The sequence below is a fragment of the Apis mellifera genome, linkage group LG6 (assembly GCF_003254395.2).
Source record: "Apis mellifera strain DH4 linkage group LG6, Amel_HAv3.1, whole genome shotgun sequence".
Lineage (NCBI taxonomy): Eukaryota > Metazoa > Arthropoda > Insecta > Hymenoptera > Apidae > Apis > Apis mellifera.
In genome coordinates, this window is record NC_037643.1 from 5,145,101 (window position 1) to 5,166,048 (window position 20,948).

Sequence of the window (20,948 nt, forward strand, 5' to 3'; positions counted from 1 at the left end):
CAAATATTTTTAGTGATTGACACAGTAAAAAATAATATTTTATCTTGCATAATTATTCATTTTCATTGAAATTGATATTTCATTCAAAAAAAAAAAAAAAAAAAAAATCAATCATGACTATCAGACTAGATTAAAATTTTGTTTATAGCATGATTGTTTTACATGAAATACATGATAATTTCGAAAACAAGTATTTACTTACGATAATTATTTACATTTTTAATTTAATATTTCATTATTAACATCGAAATAATAAATTTTAGTTAACTATGTTACTACTTATATAATTTAGCAATAATTACAACCAGTTATTAATATAAAAAAAGGACAAAAACAAAAACTCGCAGACTTTAAGCTAAATTCTAAAAACAATATAAATATTTACCTTTATTATCGAAAACATGTTTATAATAAAACATGCAATTGTTTTTCACATGAAATTAATAAATCGCATATTATTCTTAAAAATAAAATATAATTAGAATGGCACAGTGAACATTAGATATGATCTTCATGTATGAACATAGAATATAACGTAATCTCCATATTAATTTCGAAAAATTATCAAATTTTCAAAAAATTAGTTTACATTTCATTTGAAACATTAAGGCTCTACACACATTTTTGCAGGTTTTGATCATTTAATAAAAAATTGCTTGAATGAAAAATTTGCAAACTTTTTTTTGTAAAATACCTACATGTAGAGCAGGTTTATTACGTTATATTATTATATTTGGTTGAAAAAATAATAAACTAATAATACACATATTATGTAATTTAAATATATACAAATATATACTTTAATACTGTAGAATAGGAAATGAAAATTACTTAATGCTTAATCTTATATTGATTCAAAGCATACGTCAGTTCAGTTTGATTAAAAAATTGTATACATTTATGAGAAATAGAAAAAATTGAAATTATAAGAGTCGATCATTGTCCACATTCTTATTTGAAGACTAGTTGTACCAAACAAAATCAATTATACATATAAAATTATATTCATAACTTATGCACAAATTATATCCTTAAATTAAACGTAAAATTAAATTTTTTTTAATTCTATCTTCTGCTAATTTTATTAAAAAATTAATACAATATCAGTCTCAGTTCTACTCGGTGCCATCCAAAAATAAATTAACTTTCTTTGTATGTTAAGTGTTTCTTCTTGTAGAAAATTAACTAATTAATAATTATAATAGTAAAATCGAAGTGCTATTGTGTGTGTGGCCTTCTTACTAAAGAGAATAATTCTTATTAACTTATCTTATTGATAAAAGCTCTTATACAATATGTACTGTAATATGCAAAGGAATATGGAAGTGAAGAAAACTTTATATTTATCTCATGCATGTTCGATTTATTCAAAGAGGATTTGCATGTGTACAACAGAAGATTCATACACTGTGTCAGAAACAAAATTTATTACGTATGAACATTTTGAAATTATATTCGATTTCCTGTGAAATTTTTAAACAAACTATAGTAAAATATTAGGAATTCTTGACACGTGCACTTAACCCTCATTGGACAGCAAAGCATCTATTTTAATAATTGATTTTCAACTCTGCTTTCTTGGAATCTTCTGCGTGAATCAGTACACGCGGTGAGAACATACGGTGTTAGTTGTTTTGTGCAGGGAAACATTCTGCACTTCTTTACGACTACACACACAACATACACACGAATTCTCAATACAAACTAACCTACTCTTAACTTCAAAACTTATAAATGTTCAGTTTCTTGCCACCCTCTCTATTAAACTTCTTCATCATACATTGTGACTTTCAAATATAGCTAAATAAGTAATTCAGAACTAATAACGCATTCATCATTTTCTTTGACAAAATCCTAGTGCTGGAACTAATCGTACCAATTGCCTGTTTAGGAAAGATTATAAGTCTTTTCTCAAAAACCTTTAGTAAAATAGTTGCAAAGGTTTTCTTATATATCTTAAGAATAACATTATCCATATTTTGTAATAACACTAAAAGTGTTTATACGTAAAATGAATTTAACAAATGAAATCTGAAATAATGTATTCCTTACTTTAAAGATGTTCAGAACTTACTAAAAAATTAAATTGCTTATAACAATCGAAGCAGTACATCAGTTTTTTATCATTAAAACAGAAAACTTAGTACTAGTAGTAACGCGATAATTCGACGATGTTATACGTTCAAAAACGAAGTCAAGGTACAATGATATAATCTGACCTAATAATTTCTTTCGTCATTAAAATCATGATTGCGAATTAAAACGATGCGCCATTGGTTGTCCAAAGGGAGACTACATTCTAAATAATCATAACACTATATTAATAGATCGTTAGTCTTGTTTTAATCTTTGATATCTTTCCAGTATAGAAACACCTCATTGAACAAGCAATTGACACGAGAAAAATTTATTTCTTATACTATATAAGTTACGAGTAAATCGATAAAGCAAATATTTTGGTAGATCTACTTGGAGTCTGTCTCCATTTTGATCTCCTCTGCTTTTTTATCTTTTTTCGAAGCCTCGCTATCTGTTCCTTCTCCGTTACTATTGTCACGTCTTCGTTTCCTACCATATCGGCCCTTATATTTAGGTGGTGGAAGTTGTTCCATACCCAAAACTTTATGAATTTGACGAAATGCAACTAGCCGCAGAGCATGTTGTGCCGAAGCAGTTATATCTTCTCTCTGTTGAGCTGTCATATTGCCTATCGCATCAACTGGTTCTTTTTCACATGGATCAGATAATCCTACAGAAATATATTATTTGTAACCATTTGTTTTCTTACAAATCATTTATAAAATTTTACATAAATATATAAAGTCAGATTGCCAATCATCTATGTAATATTGTGAAGAATACCATTAAAATACAAAAATCGAAATACTCGATTTCAGAATCTAGATGGATTTTACAATATACTCAGTCTCGTCATCTTAATCATCACTTTGTTTCAAAATATTAAAAAAAAATCAAATATTTTTATTGTTTATATTAATTTCGTTGCAAAGTAACTATACCTGGACTGCCTGGAAGCAATATTCCTCCAGCAACACATTCCAAAAGTCTTCTTAACGCTTCACCCGGACTAAGAGGTCCTCCCGCAGTACTAATTACTTTCTCAGTTAACAATTCTAGCGCCTGAAAAAATTTAATAATCTTTTATCTCTATTTCTTTGTTTTTTGAAATATTAAATATTTATTTTATTTCAAATAAATTAAACTAAGATATTTGCATAATAGAAAGTTATATATTCATACTAACCCATGGATTTAATGGTCCCCAAGTGGGTACACGGTTACAAAGATCACGCATTATGCGAATAACCATTACACAGCTCTGCAGTGAAGTTGCTCTAGCCTGTTAAATACGATTAGTATTTCAATATGATAACAATAATAACCACATTAAAGTCTCAATATCTTCTGGAGATGTGATGCCCTAAACTACTTTTAATTTGCTTTGTGTGGGCTTTAGCTATCCTCCCAGCCTCGTGCCTATAGCTCCTAAATATTAGCCCATATCAAAATTATCGGGTGTTTATATTAAGTATTTCCTGAACAATTAATACCTAACATAATATTTAAAAAAAAGTGCAACGTATTAGAAAAATTGTACACTTGTTAATCTGCCAAATATAACTATTAAACTTATAACTAAAAAACACCCGATATACTTATGACACCACTGTGTGTTTGTGCTTGTCTGTCTTTTAATATTTTAATTAAGTGCTCACAATGCACATTCTATAGAAAATATGAAATAAAGTACATATTTTTAAAGAATAATATACTAACTTTAAAAACTTCTAAGACAGACCTAGAACAGACTCAGTCTAGGCTACAATGCATTAAGATTAATCCAGAATAATGAATAAGCTTTAATCATAAGCATCATAAAGTAGTTCAGTGCATTATAAACAAAAATAAAACTACATCCTTTGAAGAGAAATTACGCAATTTTTACAAGATTGTCTGCAAATAGTTTCCTATTATTCTGGATGTTGATGATTTGAAGTAAAGCAAATGTAAATGCTTTTGATGTGCATCAATATTTAAATGCTACAATTCACACTTACATAATGCTTAAACTTCTTGCCTGAAACTATCTGATTGCACATTTGATGTTTTCTGTTTTTGAAAGTATGCTATATATGTATATATATATACATATATGTACTTCTTGCTTTTTTTTTATTCAAATTCTGCTGATAATTACATATTGCCACTACCATCCACTTATAATAACTAATATACAAATTATAAATTATAAACAATTGCTTTATAAAGATTTTCAACAATTCTTATAAAATATTAAATGAATAAAGTGGATTGGCAAATCTATAAACTTAAAACATCAAACGTAATCAAATAAATGTTTCAGACAAAATCATATCAACAAGAAGATAGATGGTAATAAAAATAAAATTGTCACAAGGCTGGAAGTTCTAAGACTGCTCTTTTTTGCGGACAGAGAGAGAGGACAACTTGCACGCGTTCACGTATTAGGAAAAAATAACAGAAAAAGTCATTAGTGTCAACAATTTGACACTGACAATTCGAGATCTTGAACTGAGAGTTGATTGATTCAAACCTGAAACCACTTGGCATGCCTGAGTGCAGCTAAAGCCTCCAAACACTTAGCCTTGGGAAGTACATCTGGTGGATCTGGTTTCGTCACAGCGGGCGTCGCGGGCGTTGTTTGCGGTTGAGCAGCTCCCTGTTGCTGCTGTCCAGCATTATCTGAGATTCCAACAAAGAAAGCACAACACGCTTAGACAACACTTAGAGTGTTTGATCATGCCCAACTTGGGTTTTCCCTCTATATATAACTATATTTTAACTCAAGTACAATAAACTTGAGGGCATAGCCTAAAACATTCTTATTAAAACAAAAATAAACCTAATCGAATGTAGTACACGACAATGATACATTACTCCTATCCATGAACGTCCTTTTCTTCGCATTATAAAAGAACGACCGATAATTCTTATTCACATTGACAGCATTACTTAAAAGTAAATGTTAAAGTAACACTATCAAAAGAATCATCGGTTATGAATTGGAGTTAACTGCGCATTGTGCATTAAGCGTACAGCATTCGACAATAGAGGGTTTTCTTCAAAATTATTAATGCATGATCAAAAAGTCCATAGTTTTAAGATTGCCTCAGCGTTGTTTCCTCATACCAAAAGCGTGTCCACGTTCGTACTAACACATATTTTCTTCTTTATGGAGACTCCAGCTTAACTATCAATTAAACTAAGAGTATACAACTACAATTAACTTAAAAGGAAGAAAAGTGACGTCTAATCGTATCAAGTTTACGCTCTCTCTTTTCCGTTAAAAAATGGCTGATATATTTCTATGTACGCTCTTACATTTTTTTATATTCATACTTTTAAAAGTTTAAATGATACACAGTCGTGGACACACTAAAATGCAGCTGTATCGAAAAGAAAAGGAAATTTTGTATGTTAGAGCGTATATACACTGGCAACCGTTGAAGTCCTTGGCTGCCCCTGCATCATCCTGGTGCTTAAAAAAATTTACAAAGAAGCTTTTGGGCCATGAAAAGAACAAACAAAATTCATAAATCACATATTCAAGAAAATAGCATGAAAATAAAAAGATATTTTTTATAAAATCTCTAAAATTATCAGTTATCCTTTTCTTGGCCACTATCAAAATATAAAACGATCAAATCACCTGCAGCTACAGCTGGTTTAGGCGTTTCGCGCATTAAAGGACTGGTAAGAGTTACGCTAACAGTCACGCTGCCTCCTGAAACAGTTAATGCAGCTGATTCTGGATGCTTTCCAACATTGTAAGTATCTTCTGGAGCTACGATTTTCAGTTGTGCTGGAAGAATCTCAGCAACTTTGTTTAACAATGATCTGTAAAAAGAAAAATATTTATAAGTCATTTTATAAAAAATATTTAATATATTTAAGTATAAGAGATACTAAAGATATACATTTTTTTCAACTAACCGTGTTGGTTTTTCTGCACACAGAACAACAAGACATACATGATTATCACCAGATAATAAAAGTCCTTTTGCCAAATTGCCGACACGCATTACACCTCTTAATATTCTTGAATCTTCTTTTTCTTTTTGGAATGAAAACAAATTACCATCACTACCATCTTCTTTTTGTGGTGTTGTTTTTTTCTTATCAGAATCTTCTTTAATTTTTACTGGATCTGCATTTTGTTGTTGTTGTGGTTGTTGTTGTTGTGATTGTTGTTGTGAAGTTGTAGTTGGCGTTGTTGCTGTGGCATTAGTAGTTGGTGGTGCTGTTTTTTTGCCTATAATTATAAAGATATATATAATATAAATATAAAAATAACTATAAATACATAATAAAAGATAATAAGATAATAGAAAAGATACTTACCAGCTTCTGCTAATGTATCAGATACAAATTTCAATGCTTTTTCAGTATGAGAAACGATTTTTTGAACTGCCAGCAGTTCTTGTTCTTTAGGATAAATAGTGGTATGATGAGCTAATACATGCTTATCATCAGAAGAATCTGGCCTTCTTTGAGGTCCAGGAAACATCATCATCGGAGGTGGTCCTGGGAAAGGACGTGGTATCGGTGGAGCTCCAGGCCCGCGTCCATAACGTCGATACCATTCATAATATTCACATTCTTCTTCATAACGTCGTCTTTCTTCCCAATACATCATTTCTTCATCCATCATTGGACCCATAGGTCCTAATTGATTAATTTCTTCTCTACGGCGTAGATACTCATCTCGCATTTGTTGTCTACGTAATTTTTCTTCTAACATTTTTCTTTGTTTCAGACTTGGTTTCATATCAACAACTAAATCTGGATTAACTTTTTTCTTATAAGCAAATCTATGCCGCCTTCCTTTCATATGCATATCTTTGGCATTAGGATCATTAAATCTGCATTCACAAAGCTTACAATTAAAACTTATAATTTTTCCATCTTCTGATTTATTTTCCTCTATATATTCTTGACCAACTGGTTGAATATCTTTTTCATCAACAGCTGTTTCTTCTACAGTTTCTTCTGTTGCAGTTTCTTCAGATTTAATTTCCGCAGTTTGATTTTGATTTACAGTTCCCAAATTTCCAGCTTTAAATATTATATATAATATTATTAATAATAAATTTTCAACTTGTTATAACATTTATATGTAATTTAATTTAAAACTTTGTATTTATAAAAAAATTACTTACAAGCAACAAAATTAATTTTAGGAGTAGCAGTTACTGTCGGTTTCTTAGCTCCTGCTGTTTTAGCTGCTGCTGCTGGTTTTGGGTTCAAGACAGTTGGATCTGCACTTGGTATTGGTTTTCCAAGTTTAGTATGTAACTTAACAACTTTTTGATGTTTTGCTCCTCTAATATGAGCAGCATATGCATCATTTCCAGTACAAGTAACATCACAAAGTTCACAACGCAGACTGTTGCCTGCCCCACGTGCCGGTGGTTGTTGTGGTACTTTCAGAGAAGCTTCCTTCTTCTTATGCTTCTGACCCTCCAGATGTTCACGATATGTTTGAGGTCCAGCACAGCTGATCTTACAGACATCGCAATAGTGTAGTTGTTGAGGCTTAGGAGGCTGCTTGGGCCGCATTGCCTTCATTCCTCCCCCTCCAGTGCCAAATCCCTTCCGTCCGTAGCCCTGCCAACCTCCAGTCTTCTGGTTAGTTGAATTGCTGTTTGCACTCTGTTGGGCTACATACATAGTCGCAGCGCTATATAGCGCTGCGTCGTAGCCGGAATACGTTGTACTCGCCGTTTCTAAGGGAAATGAAATTGAAACCTCAAACTTTGGAGGAGTCAATCCTTTATATTCATGAAACCATTCTACTAACTTGTATCCATCAAAATGAATACTTCATTCTTTTGATGAAATTATCAAGTATATTGTATAATAATCAAAAAATCTTTATACGATATTAATTTTATAATTTCAAAAAATTCAATTTTGCTAAACTTTTAAACCACATTATGATTTAAAATGTTAGCAAAATTTTATATATCATCCATATGTACAATTTGAACAGCCAGAGGATCAATTTCATGTTATTAGTGCCTACGTCACGGTTAGCAGGACATTTACATAGGATTTTCAATTTTGGCGAAAAATATTAACATATATGTACATATAATGATTTAATGAAAACTTACTATTTGTCGCTGTTGATGGTGTAGCAGCAGGTGTAGCAGGTGCTGTATATCCAGAAGAGTATGTAGCACTTTGAGTAGGATTAGATTGTTGATAAGCTGTACTTGAAGCTTGGTATGTTTTAGCTTGTCCAGTAGTAGTAGCTTGTCTTGCTGTGCCCGTATAAGCACTAGTTGTACTATATGCAGGTTTTGCAGCTTGATAATGTGTTTCTGTAGTAGTATAAGTGGCTGCAGCAGCAGCAGGTTGTTGATAATAAGTTTTAGCTGCGTCGTATGTAGCTGCAGGAGCAGCACGTCCGTAACCGTAATCGTATGTTTGAGCCACAGTACCAGGATTAGCAGCTATAAAGAAAAACAGAATTGGATAGATTTTGTAAAATCCTTAACATAAGCATGAGAGCTGTATACTTGATAGAAAGAGAAGAAAAAAGAAAATAAAATTAATTAAAATAAAAACTTACCAGCGTATGTTGTTCCAGTAGCAGCTGCAGCAGCGGCTGCTTGATAAGTTTCGTAACCTGTAGCTGCAGCGGCAGCAGGTCGCTGAGTGTACGTGGCGGCAGTTGCCGCTGGAGTTACTGCGTATCCCGCTTGACCAGTCTGATAAGCGGCTGCGCTGGTCGCTCTGTTCAAAAGAACAATAGGTTTTCTTATATACAAGGAATAAAATGAGAAATGGAAACGGGCAAAACGAAAAAGACCTCTATCGGATCCGTGCCCGGGAGAGACGCTCGATGGACGCTCTACTCTCAGCAAGAAATGGCGGCCAAGCCGGCTGGGCTCTCGCGTGCACCGATTTTAACGAACAGTTATTACTCCCGCCAACGTAGTTACCGTCACGATTTTTCGAAAAACTTAACACTAACTACTTAATAATTATGGTATGCAATCGATTTCGTACCCATATTGCGTTCCGCCGTGAGTAAACCCAAAATAATTGTTCTGAGCCATCCTTCCTCGCAGAGAATCCCGGAAAGAAGGACAATGGAGGAAGTTGTAGGGCGTGCCACGAACTCGATAGAATGGCGGCGCTGCCGCGGCTCCTATTGGTTATTCTGTTGGAGCCGGGCGCAACAATTGCAAGAATGCCGCGCCCTCAGTGGCCGCTTCCACGAGAACCCTGCGTCGTCCTCCGACAAACTACCTCCGCGCAAATCAACGCGCTACCGTACTAGCCAGAGAAACTACCGCGAGAAAGTATTCACGAAGCGGACAGATGTATACGGTTAATTGAAACTTAACTTACTGCGTATTTCTCGTTATCTCCGTTTTCCGGGGTAGTATGTAGTTTGCGTAATTTTCGCGGCTGGTGCGTGTTGCGGCGAACGTCCGGCGTGCGCAAGAAAGGGCTAGTTTGCCGGCGACGCGTGCGTTCAACGAATTATTTTTGACGCCCCCTAGTAGTAACTACACCTATCGTTTAGAATTGAAGCGCTCTCTAGTAGGTTTTATTATAATTCTAATGGAATTCTTTTTCACTCGCACAACAAATTTACTCAAAAATAACTCAATATTCTCCTTTAATATATCGGCATATATTTGAAGTATTATTTTCTTTAATCATATAAAAACAAAATACAACATGCCATCGCAGTTAGCAACGAAAAAGCATGCTAAATATTTCCAGAGGTTATTACGAATAATGCCCAATTGTTCAGCAGAATTTGACTGTTCTAGACTTGCAGTAGCATTTTTTGCTATATCAGGATTAGATATATTAAATTGCTTGAATGATCTTAGCGAAGAAACAAAATTAGAAGCAATTAACTGGATCTATAGGCTTCAAATAACTGGAGCTGGACCACGTTCAGGTTTTCAACCTTCTACAACAATACCAAAGGATGCTCCAAAATATCAATGTGGTCATTTAGCAATGACATATATTGGATTAGTTACCCTTTTAATTCTTGGTGATGATTTAAGTCGTGTTGATAAAAAATCCATTATTGAAGGAATGCGAGCTTGTCAAAATCCAGATGGATCATTTACAGCTATTATAACAGGATGTGAAAGTGATATGAGATTTCTTTATTGTGCTTGTTGTATATCTATAATTTTAAATGATTGGTCAGGCATTGATAAAACAAAAGCAATTGACTATATTTTAAAAAGCATTGTAAGTTTTTATCTTTTTGTTTTTATAATTTTATATATAAAGAGTATTAACAAAAATTGGCTTTGTCTACTTAATTTTATCATAGCACAATATCTCAACAATGATTATAGTCATATGATGGAGCAATGGGCCAAGGACCTGGTCTTGAATCACATGGAGGATCTACATATTGTGCTGTAGCTAGTCTATTCCTCATGAATGAACTTCATAATGTATTGACAAATGATCAATTAAATAGACTAAAAAGATGGTGTCTTATGAGACAAGATAGTGGCTTTCATGGACGACCTGGAAAGCCTTCTGATACTTGCTATAGTTTTTGGGTGGGTGCAACTCTACAAATGCTTGATATTAATAAATTATCAGATCCTGATAAGAATAAAGCATTCCTTCTTGAAACTCAAGACAGTATTGTTGGAGGATTTGGAAAGTTTGCTGATTGTTTGCCAGACCCTCTTCATACATACTTAGGTATGTAAAAAATAGAATATCTAAAATTTTACAATAAAAATAATATACAATGTAAATATTTGATTTTTAGGTTTATGTGGTTTAAGTCTTTTAGGAGAAACTGATTTATGTATAATGAATGCTGCTCTTAATATCTCTGATCGAGCATACAAACATTTATTAAAAATTCAAGAGGTATGGTAATATATTTAACAATTTATAAAATATTTGCAGCAACCAAATCTCATATCAAACGCACAGAGTTAAAGCAGGAAGGAAAAATAACATTTTTGCATTTTATCATGAATTCTATTTGTAAAGTTCTCACAGATTCTCTGTGCCTAGAACCATTATTCTAAAAATGTCAATTAATAAAAATATTATGATTTTGAAATATGTTATTAACTATTCTGTTTTAATGAAGACACTTGTTAGATATATATCTAAAATATGTCATATTAAAAATAAAAAAAAAAATTAGTAGCATAATTCAAATCTTAAATTGTCATTATATACAAATTTTAAAAATTCTAATAAAAACAAAAATATATATATAAATAGTTCTAATCTAATGCCTGTCATCATAATAAAAATTTGCAAAAATTATATATTTTCACTTTTTATAAAACTAAAATAATTAATATTTAATGAATGTAGTATTTATTTGAAAAAAACATTTTACTACCGTTAAATTGAGAAGTTTTGTAGTCATATTTCCTTTTTTTCTCGTTCACAACAACCCCATCAACGAATGAACGCGTACTGCGAAGAAAACTCCTTGATACTACGAAGTTGCCCGAGTGTAGCTGCCACATGCGCCCCACCTCGCGGAATGATGATTCCATGGTAACCGGGGTGGGTTCGCAGATCACAACAGACGACGTTCGTTCGTTCATTCGAAGAGACTGTGGAGTTCGAGAAAAGCGTGTTCTATCATTGCCGGTGTTTCTCGTTTTTTTTTTTTGTATATTTGTATATTGTGTTCAATTATCTTTCATTTGATAAAATATTTTAAAAGCTATCAGTGAAATTTTTTATATGCAAACGAAGTGGAATGCAAACAAAACAATAGAATAATATCTATCCTACGGTCGTTGGAAAAGAGAAACTTCATTGTCAAGTGTTGGGGTCGCATTCGCGACCCAGACATCAGCCGAGGTTAGTGCGCGCTCAAAATTTAAATTAATTTATTATGAACAAAACTACTTCTTCATCAAGAATGAAATCGCTAAATAATCTAAATTTAGAACAAATAAATTTACCGTCGGATAGATACGCATGATCGAAAAGAACTTGTTTAATATAAAATTCGTTAAATATTAAATGCTATTTTTAAATATTTCATTTTAATATTTTTTAATAATAAATTATTTATTTTCAAAATTTTATATTTCATTAAATCAAGATATTCTTTGTGATGATATCATATCCATCTTATCGAAGTAAAAAATATTCATAATACAATAATATATATGTACATATATAAAATTGTTGAAAATATAATTAATATAAAATTCACGAAAACGAAAAAAATAATAGTTTTTGTATTATTGCATACATATTCTTGACGTAACATCGAATCTCATAAAAAGGAAAGTATGTAACATAGTGGAAACTTGAATTTCGCAAAAGCGACGAGTTCGTTTAATTGCGTCACTTAGTCATGGCCGAACGGATGCATGTAACTTAATTCCTTATATGTGTGGTTAACACAATAAAAATGATAGATATCAAAAATATAATAAAATAATATAAAAACTCCTCATGTATATACGTATATACATTCGTATATATATGTGTGTGTGTGTATATATATATATATATATGTATATTTAGAATATAACAGCCAAAGTCCCAAGATATTGTGAATTAATCGATTATTTCAGTATAGCATGAAATTTTCCACAGTACATGATTTTCATCCATGCGGCCGCGTATATCCAAAAACAAATAGAAAAAAAGAATACAAATATAAAAGCAATATATTTTTTTTCTTTTCCTTAATGTAAATCATATTTTCTTTTATGAAATATGAATCTATAAATAAGTAATTTTTTATGAGTTACCATACAATGAATGAAGCTGTTGTACAACGGGCATTTACTGTACTGTACCAGACTACTACTAATTACCAGATTACGATTCATTTTTTTATCATTTTTAGCTTCGTAAATTCATTTCATACGTTCACTAATAACAGCGTGTATTCGTAGCAACTATATTTGTGGTACTTAACGAACTGATTCGCGTTATATCAATCAATCAACTTACTTGAATTATATGCTGCATATAAATTCTATAGTTTCATTTCGATGAAATCAAACTGTGTGTTTAATATAGTAAAATTTTTAAAACAATTGTAAATGTTAAGAATAAAATAATTGTTTACGATGTCTTACAATGTCTGAGATATTATTAATATAATTTAAAGTTTTATTATTATATTACAATCTTCGGCTTTGAATAAGCTATATGTTTAAAACAGATGTAGTGACGAAAATATGTCCCTTCTACTATTGTTTGAAGAATCCAATATAAATTTACTTCTTTTGTTTTTTTTTTATTTTATTATATAATAAAATATTTAAAGAATATTAAACATTTTTATATATTTTATTATATTTTTACATTCTATACGAGATCTTATATGTACAATCATGGTATGAGAAATCAATATTCAAAAATGACCACTATAGACGACCAAACATTTTTTAAAAGTTGTATTTAACAGATGAACGTGTGACCTTTGTGGATAGAGCATAATCCATCTCGTAACTGTCGTGTGAGCACGTGCGCATCTCGTATTCGACATGTGTGTTATGCACACACATAAAACTGAATACATCGATCGAAGGGCAGGTGGTGGGTATATTCTCAGACAAGATGCTCAGTTTAACAAGAAGGTTCGTGCCAGTTGCACAGCTGTCGGTGTGACAGCTGCATCTTTTGAAATAAAAAGAAAAACGTTAAGGAAATCGAGAAGTGGAAAGAAAAAGAGAGCTCTCGATTTGAAGTCGTTTTGATAATTCGTTATTTTCAAAATATTAAAGAATATATTAAAAAAAATAAGTTAAAATAAAATTTGATTGATTTAACATATAATTGAATTTGAATATATAATATTTTGTGAGGAAATAAAGGAATAAATATTTTCGTAAACTTATTTTTATAAATATATATATATATATATATATATATATATATATATATATATATATATATATATATATATATATAATTTATTATAAAAAGATAGGTTAGTTTCATTTTTAAATTATAATAATGATAAAAATTTAATACTTCAAATTATTAATAGTTCAAAACATGGTTGGTTTATATGAATCAACATAGAATAGTTTATTTTTGCATGGAATTAAGACGAAAACTTTTTAGTTTCGTAAATTTAATAATACGTAATAAACCGCCATGAAGAAAGAGTTAATTACATTCTGAAATCGTTTGATAAACATAACGATAATTTATTTTTCTGAATTATTAGATAAATTAAAAAAACACATATAATAAGAATTTCAATTCCTTAAATTTATTAAGTTTATAGAATATATAATTGAATGATAATCGAATATTTTCTTTGATCCATAATCTGATTATCGATGTCTTATTATGAGTGAATTCAAAATATGAAAAATAAAATAATTTTCATATTTCTTATTTTATAATTATAAAATTTATTTTAATCAAACTTTATTAAAAACTATTATTAATTATTATTATATACTTTAAACTATTAAAATTTTTTCAATGAAAATGATATTAAACACTATATTTAAATATTTATTCATTTAATAATAAAAATGTAATAATGATGAAATATAACTCATTATATTTCAATCATTAAATAAATTAATATATTAAATATGATTCAAATTATATTATTTTAAGCAGAAAAATATGATAATAACATTTTCAGTACTTATATTTCAGTATTGAACTTTTCTTTATTTCATTTCAGTATTTCTTATTCTAATCTTTTATATATTTAAAAAACGACTGAACTGAAGAGAATTGATAATCAATCATTTCTAATATATCTTTGTTGATAATGAAATACATATCGGACTTAAACTAATGACTAATAAGCGAGAAGTATTGAAAATATTGACTTAATTGCATTACTAAAGAGGTTAGAAATTGAAAAATAATAATAAAAAATAATATTAAAAAATCTTTGATTAATTTTTTTTACATAATCATTTTTAATTAATAAAATTTTTTAATTTTGCAGATTTGATCAATGACAAAAATTTTTTTAAGTTCAAATATATTTATTTAATATACACAATTGTCTGCATTTTAAATTTTACTTTCAAACAAACAAAAGATAAATGTGACATACGAACATGATGTGTGTACATTCTTAACATTAAAAAATTATATATGTTAGAATATATAGATTATTAATTATATTCTTCAAATATATACTTGTATTGCAATAATACAAAGTAAATAACTAATTATAGCAGTGATAAATTTCTAACATACTTTAACTATTTTCTCTATTTTACCTGTATTTTATAATTTTTTCATAAAATAGTTGTTTTTATTCTATATTAGTTTGCTTAAAAATAAAAATATAAACATTCTTAATATTAAAAAAAATTTTAATAATTATAATTTTTAAAAAGTAGAATATAAAAATGATATATCATAAAATAATAATTTTATAAGTTTAATTTTAGTAATGATAATTATTTTAATATAAATTTTTTTTTGTTAAGAATTATATAGTATTTGTTATTCTAAATAATCTCGATTATATGTCATATCATTAAATTAACAGTTCATATATGCATTAGTCATTCGTGACTCATCATGTTCGATAGACGTAAGTTTATCGTATATTTAATACTTAAGAGAAGCAAGAAAACGGAATTATAGAAAACGAAATCATTAATTTGGCATAGATAAAGATCAAAATAGAATCTTTTATAAATCTACTATCGAAAACTCCTTATTAAATTTCATTCGACATATTATATATATTATTTTTTATTTTATTTTATGCAATCGAATTTTCTTAGAATAAAATTAGAATAAAATTCAGATTAGAAACAATATACGTATTAACCAAAAATAATTTATAGCAATACTTTGTTTAAATGTATATATGTAAAATAAATGGAACTTGAAATCTGGAAAATTATTGCGAAGAATGTAGTTTCCTTTCCTTTCCAGGGCAACATTTAAATAAAAGAAAGTAGATCATTTTAGAAAATATATTTCAATTATAGAAATCTTGTAATAAAAACAAAATTAGTAATTTGTTATTCAAAAAATTGTAAAATGATAGTTTGATTTATGAAGGACTATTTTGATTTTTAAAGGTTAGATTATGAATTTGAATTGCAGAGATAAAATATTATATTTAAATATAACAAATTCAGAAAATAAATTTATATTTCGATTTGTAAATGTTTGTAAATTTAAGTTTATAAAAATTCATATTATAAATACAAAAAATTATAACATAATTTTTAAATTATTAAGTTATTTAAATACATTTTTTTTATTATTCTAATTGTTTTCTTTTGTGATATTTTATATATATTTATATAATATTATTATATAAATAACTTTTGTATTTTTAATTTTAAAATTTTACTAGACAAAAAAATTGATTTACTATAATACTATTTATTTTTTTTATATAATATTATATTATATATATAAACGACCTCTGAAATTAATTTGAATTTTTTTAATGATAAATCGAAAGTCGAATCACGTGTGGAGATGATTTCACTGTTTCGATAAATCGAATGTGTTTAAAAGCGATTTTGACATTCTCGATTAGTATAAGTGAATACTCTTTCTAGTAAAAGTTCTAAGTTAAAATCTTTCAAGGTTTGATTCAAGATTGAATGAAGACTTTTTTAAATATTCAAATATTTGACCGATATTGACTATATCAAGATAATTCTATCACGTACATTTATTTCATTTACAATATTACATCGACAAACGAGAATGAGAGTCTCTGGCTTGCCTTGACGCTCCTTACAAATCGATCCAACTTCCATATGGCTATACCTTTTCGATGTATATATATGTGCGTTTGTACACATATACATGATTATGCCTTGCGACAACAAACTACAACGCACTTTACGTTCCATTTCCAGTGTATCGAGTTTGACCTCAGTTACTGACATAAATTGCACGAATGAGGGAGTATATGTGCTTCAACCTATTTAATCCTTCACCCGCCAATTTTTCTTACTTTCTTTTTTACATATATTCATATCAATTTTGTAATAATATAATTTATTCCGTAGTAAAGAAGTAGAGCTTAATAATGAAATTTTTAAAAATAATTTAAAAAATTGGCATACTTTGTTTATTGAATAATTTTTATAATTGTTGAATTAAACATCTTCATTTAATAATAAATATATTAGAGATATTTTCAATCAATTTAAAATATAATTAATTATATATATTTATTAAATATTATAATTTAAATTCAAATTCAAAAATACATAAATTTGATTTAAAAATTTTTTAAATTATATCATGCATATAATACTTAATTAGAAATATATAATTGCATTTAGTTTGCATTCTATTTTTATATTAAATCATTAAATATCATTATTATCTCTTTCACAATGATATGGAATGTATATTAATATAATTTTTATATTTAAATAAATAATTGAATCAGAAATGATAATAATATTTCTATAAATCTTTCTAATTTATAAAGTTTCATTTTTATTATTATTAATTAAAATTTTGCAATAAAAATAAAAATAATATTTTAGCACTTATCATTATAAGTCATTTTATTTGTAAATATAATTTTATTAATTAATTTAATTTTATTATTTTTATAATTTAATAAAGAATAAAATAATTTTATATTTTCTACATATTTCTAATATGTTAAATACTTTTTCAGGTGGCGTGGGGTACGGCAGTAATGGAATTGCAGAGCTGGCTGCTCTATCATCTTGTAGCCGTAACCGACTGCAATCAAGGTACACAAATGTTAACTGTATGATGCTCTGATTCGTTCCCACGAATAAGAACACAAACACGAACGCATTTGCACAACACGCAACATCATTCTATGTTGCTCATTTAATTTCTCAATATAATATTGTTTTACATGTATATTTTGCGCCAAATTATATTGATTCGTTTTACATCCTTGCTTATTTTAGTTACTTTTGCCTGAGTTTCGACTGTGCTCACAGAACACTTCTTTATTTCATTCATAATCCCGTTATCGCCTAGAGGAAACAGCGGTCTACCAATGTTTGATGGTAAGTTCTGATCACACGCACATTATGTATACTATTATTTTCATAATATTCATGTTCATATATTGATAAAATAAATCTTATTTTAATATTACTTTAATCAAAATAAATGTATTAAATATTTAAAAAAATTTTTAATAAAAAATCTATAAATTAAAGTTTATATTATAGATACATATATATATTGATATATATGATAATATGAATATAAACATTAATATAATTTTCTATCTATTTTTTATCGTTTATTTTTTATGCATAATATCAATATGAAAAAGTTTCTTTGAATTCCATATTAGTAATCCTTAAAGTCCAGAAATTTTTTTATAAATTTTTCTATAAATTTTTAATATTTACTTTTATTTGCAAATTTAATTGCAAATTTATAATCTTATTTCATGATAATTATGAATAATTTTTGATAAATCCATGCGCATATCTTATGATCTTAAAATCTTATGATTTTTTATAATACTTACATATATTATATATATTAAATACTTACATATTATATTCACAATTTTAAATACTTACATTGTACTACTGTAATATACATTAGCTTTGTTTGTAGCTTTTCTAATAATATACATTGTATAAAATTTATTCAACAAAAGAACCATTATTCAACCCCATCTTGCCGAGCAGATGGTACAACGCTTTCAATTTTTTTTCCAGTGATGCAGTCGGCGACTACATTGAACGGGGGATCTTATCCCGCCGGAGGCACCGGAAGTCGCGCTCGTGATTTAGGTCTTCGAGCGCAAAAAAAACTTCTCGGCAGAGTCGTATCTACAGGAGCCGGAAGATCACTGTTGATAGATGATGCTACTACATCACTTCTGGATAATCTTTATAAACTTATGGAAAGAGCTGCAAAAACTAATCCTAGTTTAGACAAGAAGCAACCTGAAAAGGTTTTAAAGAATATTGTTAAATTGTCCATTAAGGTACGTATCCTTCTCTTGATATAGATGCAATTTTTTCAACAAGATTTTATTAATATGTCTATTTCGTTTAATACATTCTAGGTGGGTCTTCTACAGCGTAATCAACAATTAAACGTTACCGATGACACGAAACTCGCCGAAATAAGAACTGCCCTTAGAGCTGTAGCTATGTCTGTGGTTTCGTTTTATGAATTAGAATTCAGTTTTGATAGGGCGTATTTAATAAAATCATTAGAACGATGCAGAACTGCAATACAAACATTTATAAAGCCACATCTTACAGATAAATCTCAAGATCGATGTGATCAAGTGTTCGATTTCTTAACGCATTCCGATTTTTTGGATTCCGTTTTTAGGCAAGATTCGGAACATAGACCTATCCTTGGAATGCTAGTTAGTGATATAAATAAGGCCTTAGATGCTGGGCATCTTTGATTTTTTTTTAAAATGCGACTGAATTTTTGCAATCAATGGGGAGCATAAACGAAAATTATACTTATATTTACTAAAAGATAATTAAGGGAAGATAATAATTTTCCTCCCTAATTATTTTTTGAAAAAAAAAAAAAAAAAAAGAAAGAAAGAAAGAAAAAAAGTCAAAAAAAGAAACCCAATGTATGTGTGATATCAGTTATTTACAGTCGCCTGTATAATAAAAAATAATGATAAATATGTTTTTGATATGAAAGGGTTTTGAAATATAATGTTTCCCGTGAAAATCGATCGATTTCACAGTAGTGCTCACCAATTTATGCAATAATTGTGAAATACTCTATTTATTTTCAGAATGTATATTGTTATGATCAGTATATTTATTTACAATACTTATACGTTAGAATACCAATTGTCAATCTATACCAAAAAAAAAAAAAAAAGAAATGAGCTTATTTATACCCAAAAATGGGTTTATAGTAATTATGGTAGATTATGTTAATCTTAACAAAATAGCACATCAAAAAAGCAATTTGTCATTACTGAGAATGCACTAAAAATATGTGCTCTAAAATATCTTTTTTATTCAAGAGCTATACTCTGACATATCGATGAGTATATCTATAAAGATAAATTTTTTCCTGTTACTATATGCCTCAATACATTTTCGACACAACATATCTAATATAGTGGCTAAGCCTCGATAATTAAATTGAAAAATATTTACATCACATGTATTACAAGTATGTCGCAGTGTTGCGTGTTTTGTATAAATTATACATTCTTTACACATTATTTGTGATGATTCTAAATGAAATAAAAATCTTGTATTGATATACCATTAATAAATTATTTGTAATAAGAGGAATTACTTTTTCCCTGAATATTTATTTCTAATTTTTTCAAAGAAAAAAAAACTGATAAACACAATTATATTAATTAATGATTTGATATATTTATTTACATGAATTATTTAATGCACACACTCGCACGCACGTACATAAAATTAATGCAGTTTATTCATCTATCAAGTAGCACTGCCTGTATGAAATATTTAATATTTTAAATATCAAATAAAAGTAAAGAAATAACATACATTTTATAATTGATTCTAGCGAAATATATATTTGCTTAAAATTGTTATAATACTTTAATTAAAAACAGAAACAACGAAAATAATCTAATTGTAATTTATAAGAAATTTTTACATACACATATTAATTGCACTGGGTAGTTTTCTAACATTAAAGGATGTAATTTTTAAAACAAAATTTTAAATGAGCTAATAACCAATTTACATATTATTCATATATCCTTATATAAGTTATAAATAATTTTTGAGAAGTGTTTTACTACAAATATAACAAAACATATTGAATTATATTCAACAAATCTAAATATATTCTTGTGATACAGAAAAAGAAATATATGATACATATAAAATATCTTAGAAAAGATTGAAAAAAATTGAAAAAAATTATTAAAAAACAATTATTTTTAAATTACTCTAATATATTATATTTTTTTCACAAAATTTTTT

The 20,948-nt window shown here is 28.4% G+C and overlaps 4 protein-coding genes across 17 annotated transcripts; 2 read left to right on the top strand and 2 right to left on the bottom strand.

The window, feature by feature from the left end:
• Positions 1 to 1,336: 1,336 nt before the first annotated feature.
• Positions 1,337 to 9,584, bottom strand: LOC552046 (zinc finger RNA-binding protein). Of its 2 annotated transcripts, none has more exons than XM_006561279.2 (11): positions 9,079 to 9,584; positions 8,639 to 8,802; positions 8,178 to 8,519; positions 7,221 to 7,676; positions 6,403 to 7,116; positions 5,995 to 6,313; positions 5,711 to 5,898; positions 4,595 to 4,743; positions 3,266 to 3,361; positions 3,021 to 3,141; positions 1,337 to 2,749 (listed from the first exon to the last, which is right to left on the bottom strand). In XM_006561279.2, exons 1-11 carry the CDS (start codon positions 9,126 to 9,128, stop codon positions 2,466 to 2,468), a joined length of 2,883 nt encoding a protein of 960 aa, XP_006561342.1. In that variant the 5' UTR covers positions 9,129 to 9,584; the 3' UTR covers positions 1,337 to 2,465. The 2 variants fall into 2 exon arrangements, with proteins under 2 accessions (XP_006561342.1, XP_006561341.1); XM_006561278.2 differs by having other exon boundaries at positions 7,221 to 7,787.
• LOC412933 (geranylgeranyl transferase type-1 subunit beta) lies at positions 9,558 to 11,226 on the top strand. 2 transcript variants are annotated; one of them, XM_006561282.3, is made up of 4 exons: positions 9,558 to 10,293; positions 10,404 to 10,616; positions 10,699 to 10,764; positions 10,835 to 11,148. In XM_006561282.3, the coding sequence occupies exons 1-3, from the start codon at positions 9,760 to 9,762 to the stop codon at positions 10,762 to 10,764; spliced, it is 813 nt and encodes a 270-aa protein (XP_006561345.1). In that variant the 5' UTR covers positions 9,558 to 9,759; the 3' UTR covers positions 10,835 to 11,148. The 2 variants fall into 2 exon arrangements, with proteins under 2 accessions (XP_006561345.1, XP_006561344.1); XM_006561281.3 differs by having other exon boundaries at positions 10,404 to 10,764; positions 10,835 to 11,226.
• LOC107964590 lies at positions 9,859 to 13,008 on the bottom strand. 2 transcript variants are annotated; one of them, XR_001703356.2, is made up of 4 exons: positions 12,810 to 13,008; positions 11,429 to 11,648; positions 10,074 to 10,225; positions 9,859 to 10,000 (listed from the first exon to the last, which is right to left on the bottom strand). XR_001703356.2 is itself a non-coding variant. In XM_016912643.2 (3 exons), exons 1-3 carry the CDS (start codon positions 12,888 to 12,890, stop codon positions 10,143 to 10,145), a joined length of 327 nt encoding a protein of 108 aa, XP_016768132.1. In that variant the 5' UTR covers positions 12,891 to 13,008; the 3' UTR covers positions 10,074 to 10,142. The 2 variants fall into 2 exon arrangements, 1 of the variants encoding a protein (XP_016768132.1); XM_016912643.2 differs by lacking the exon at positions 9,859 to 10,000 and having other exon boundaries at positions 10,074 to 10,168.
• On the top strand, positions 11,624 to 20,276 carry LOC725570 (tumor necrosis factor alpha-induced protein 8-like protein). 11 transcript variants are annotated; one of them, XM_006561284.3, is made up of 6 exons: positions 11,625 to 11,901; positions 13,475 to 13,605; positions 17,666 to 17,744; positions 18,004 to 18,032; positions 18,705 to 18,976; positions 19,058 to 20,276. In XM_006561284.3, the coding sequence occupies exons 2-6, from the start codon at positions 13,554 to 13,556 to the stop codon at positions 19,409 to 19,411; spliced, it is 786 nt and encodes a 261-aa protein (XP_006561347.1). In that variant the 5' UTR covers positions 11,625 to 11,901; positions 13,475 to 13,553; the 3' UTR covers positions 19,412 to 20,276. The 11 variants fall into 11 exon arrangements, with proteins under 11 accessions (XP_006561353.1, XP_006561347.1, XP_016768127.1 ...); XM_006561290.3 differs by lacking the exon at positions 13,475 to 13,605 and having other exon boundaries at positions 11,624 to 11,901; positions 17,931 to 18,032; XM_016912638.2 differs by lacking the exon at positions 18,004 to 18,032 and having other exon boundaries at positions 13,475 to 13,646.
• Positions 20,277 to 20,948: the final 672 nt, after the last annotated feature.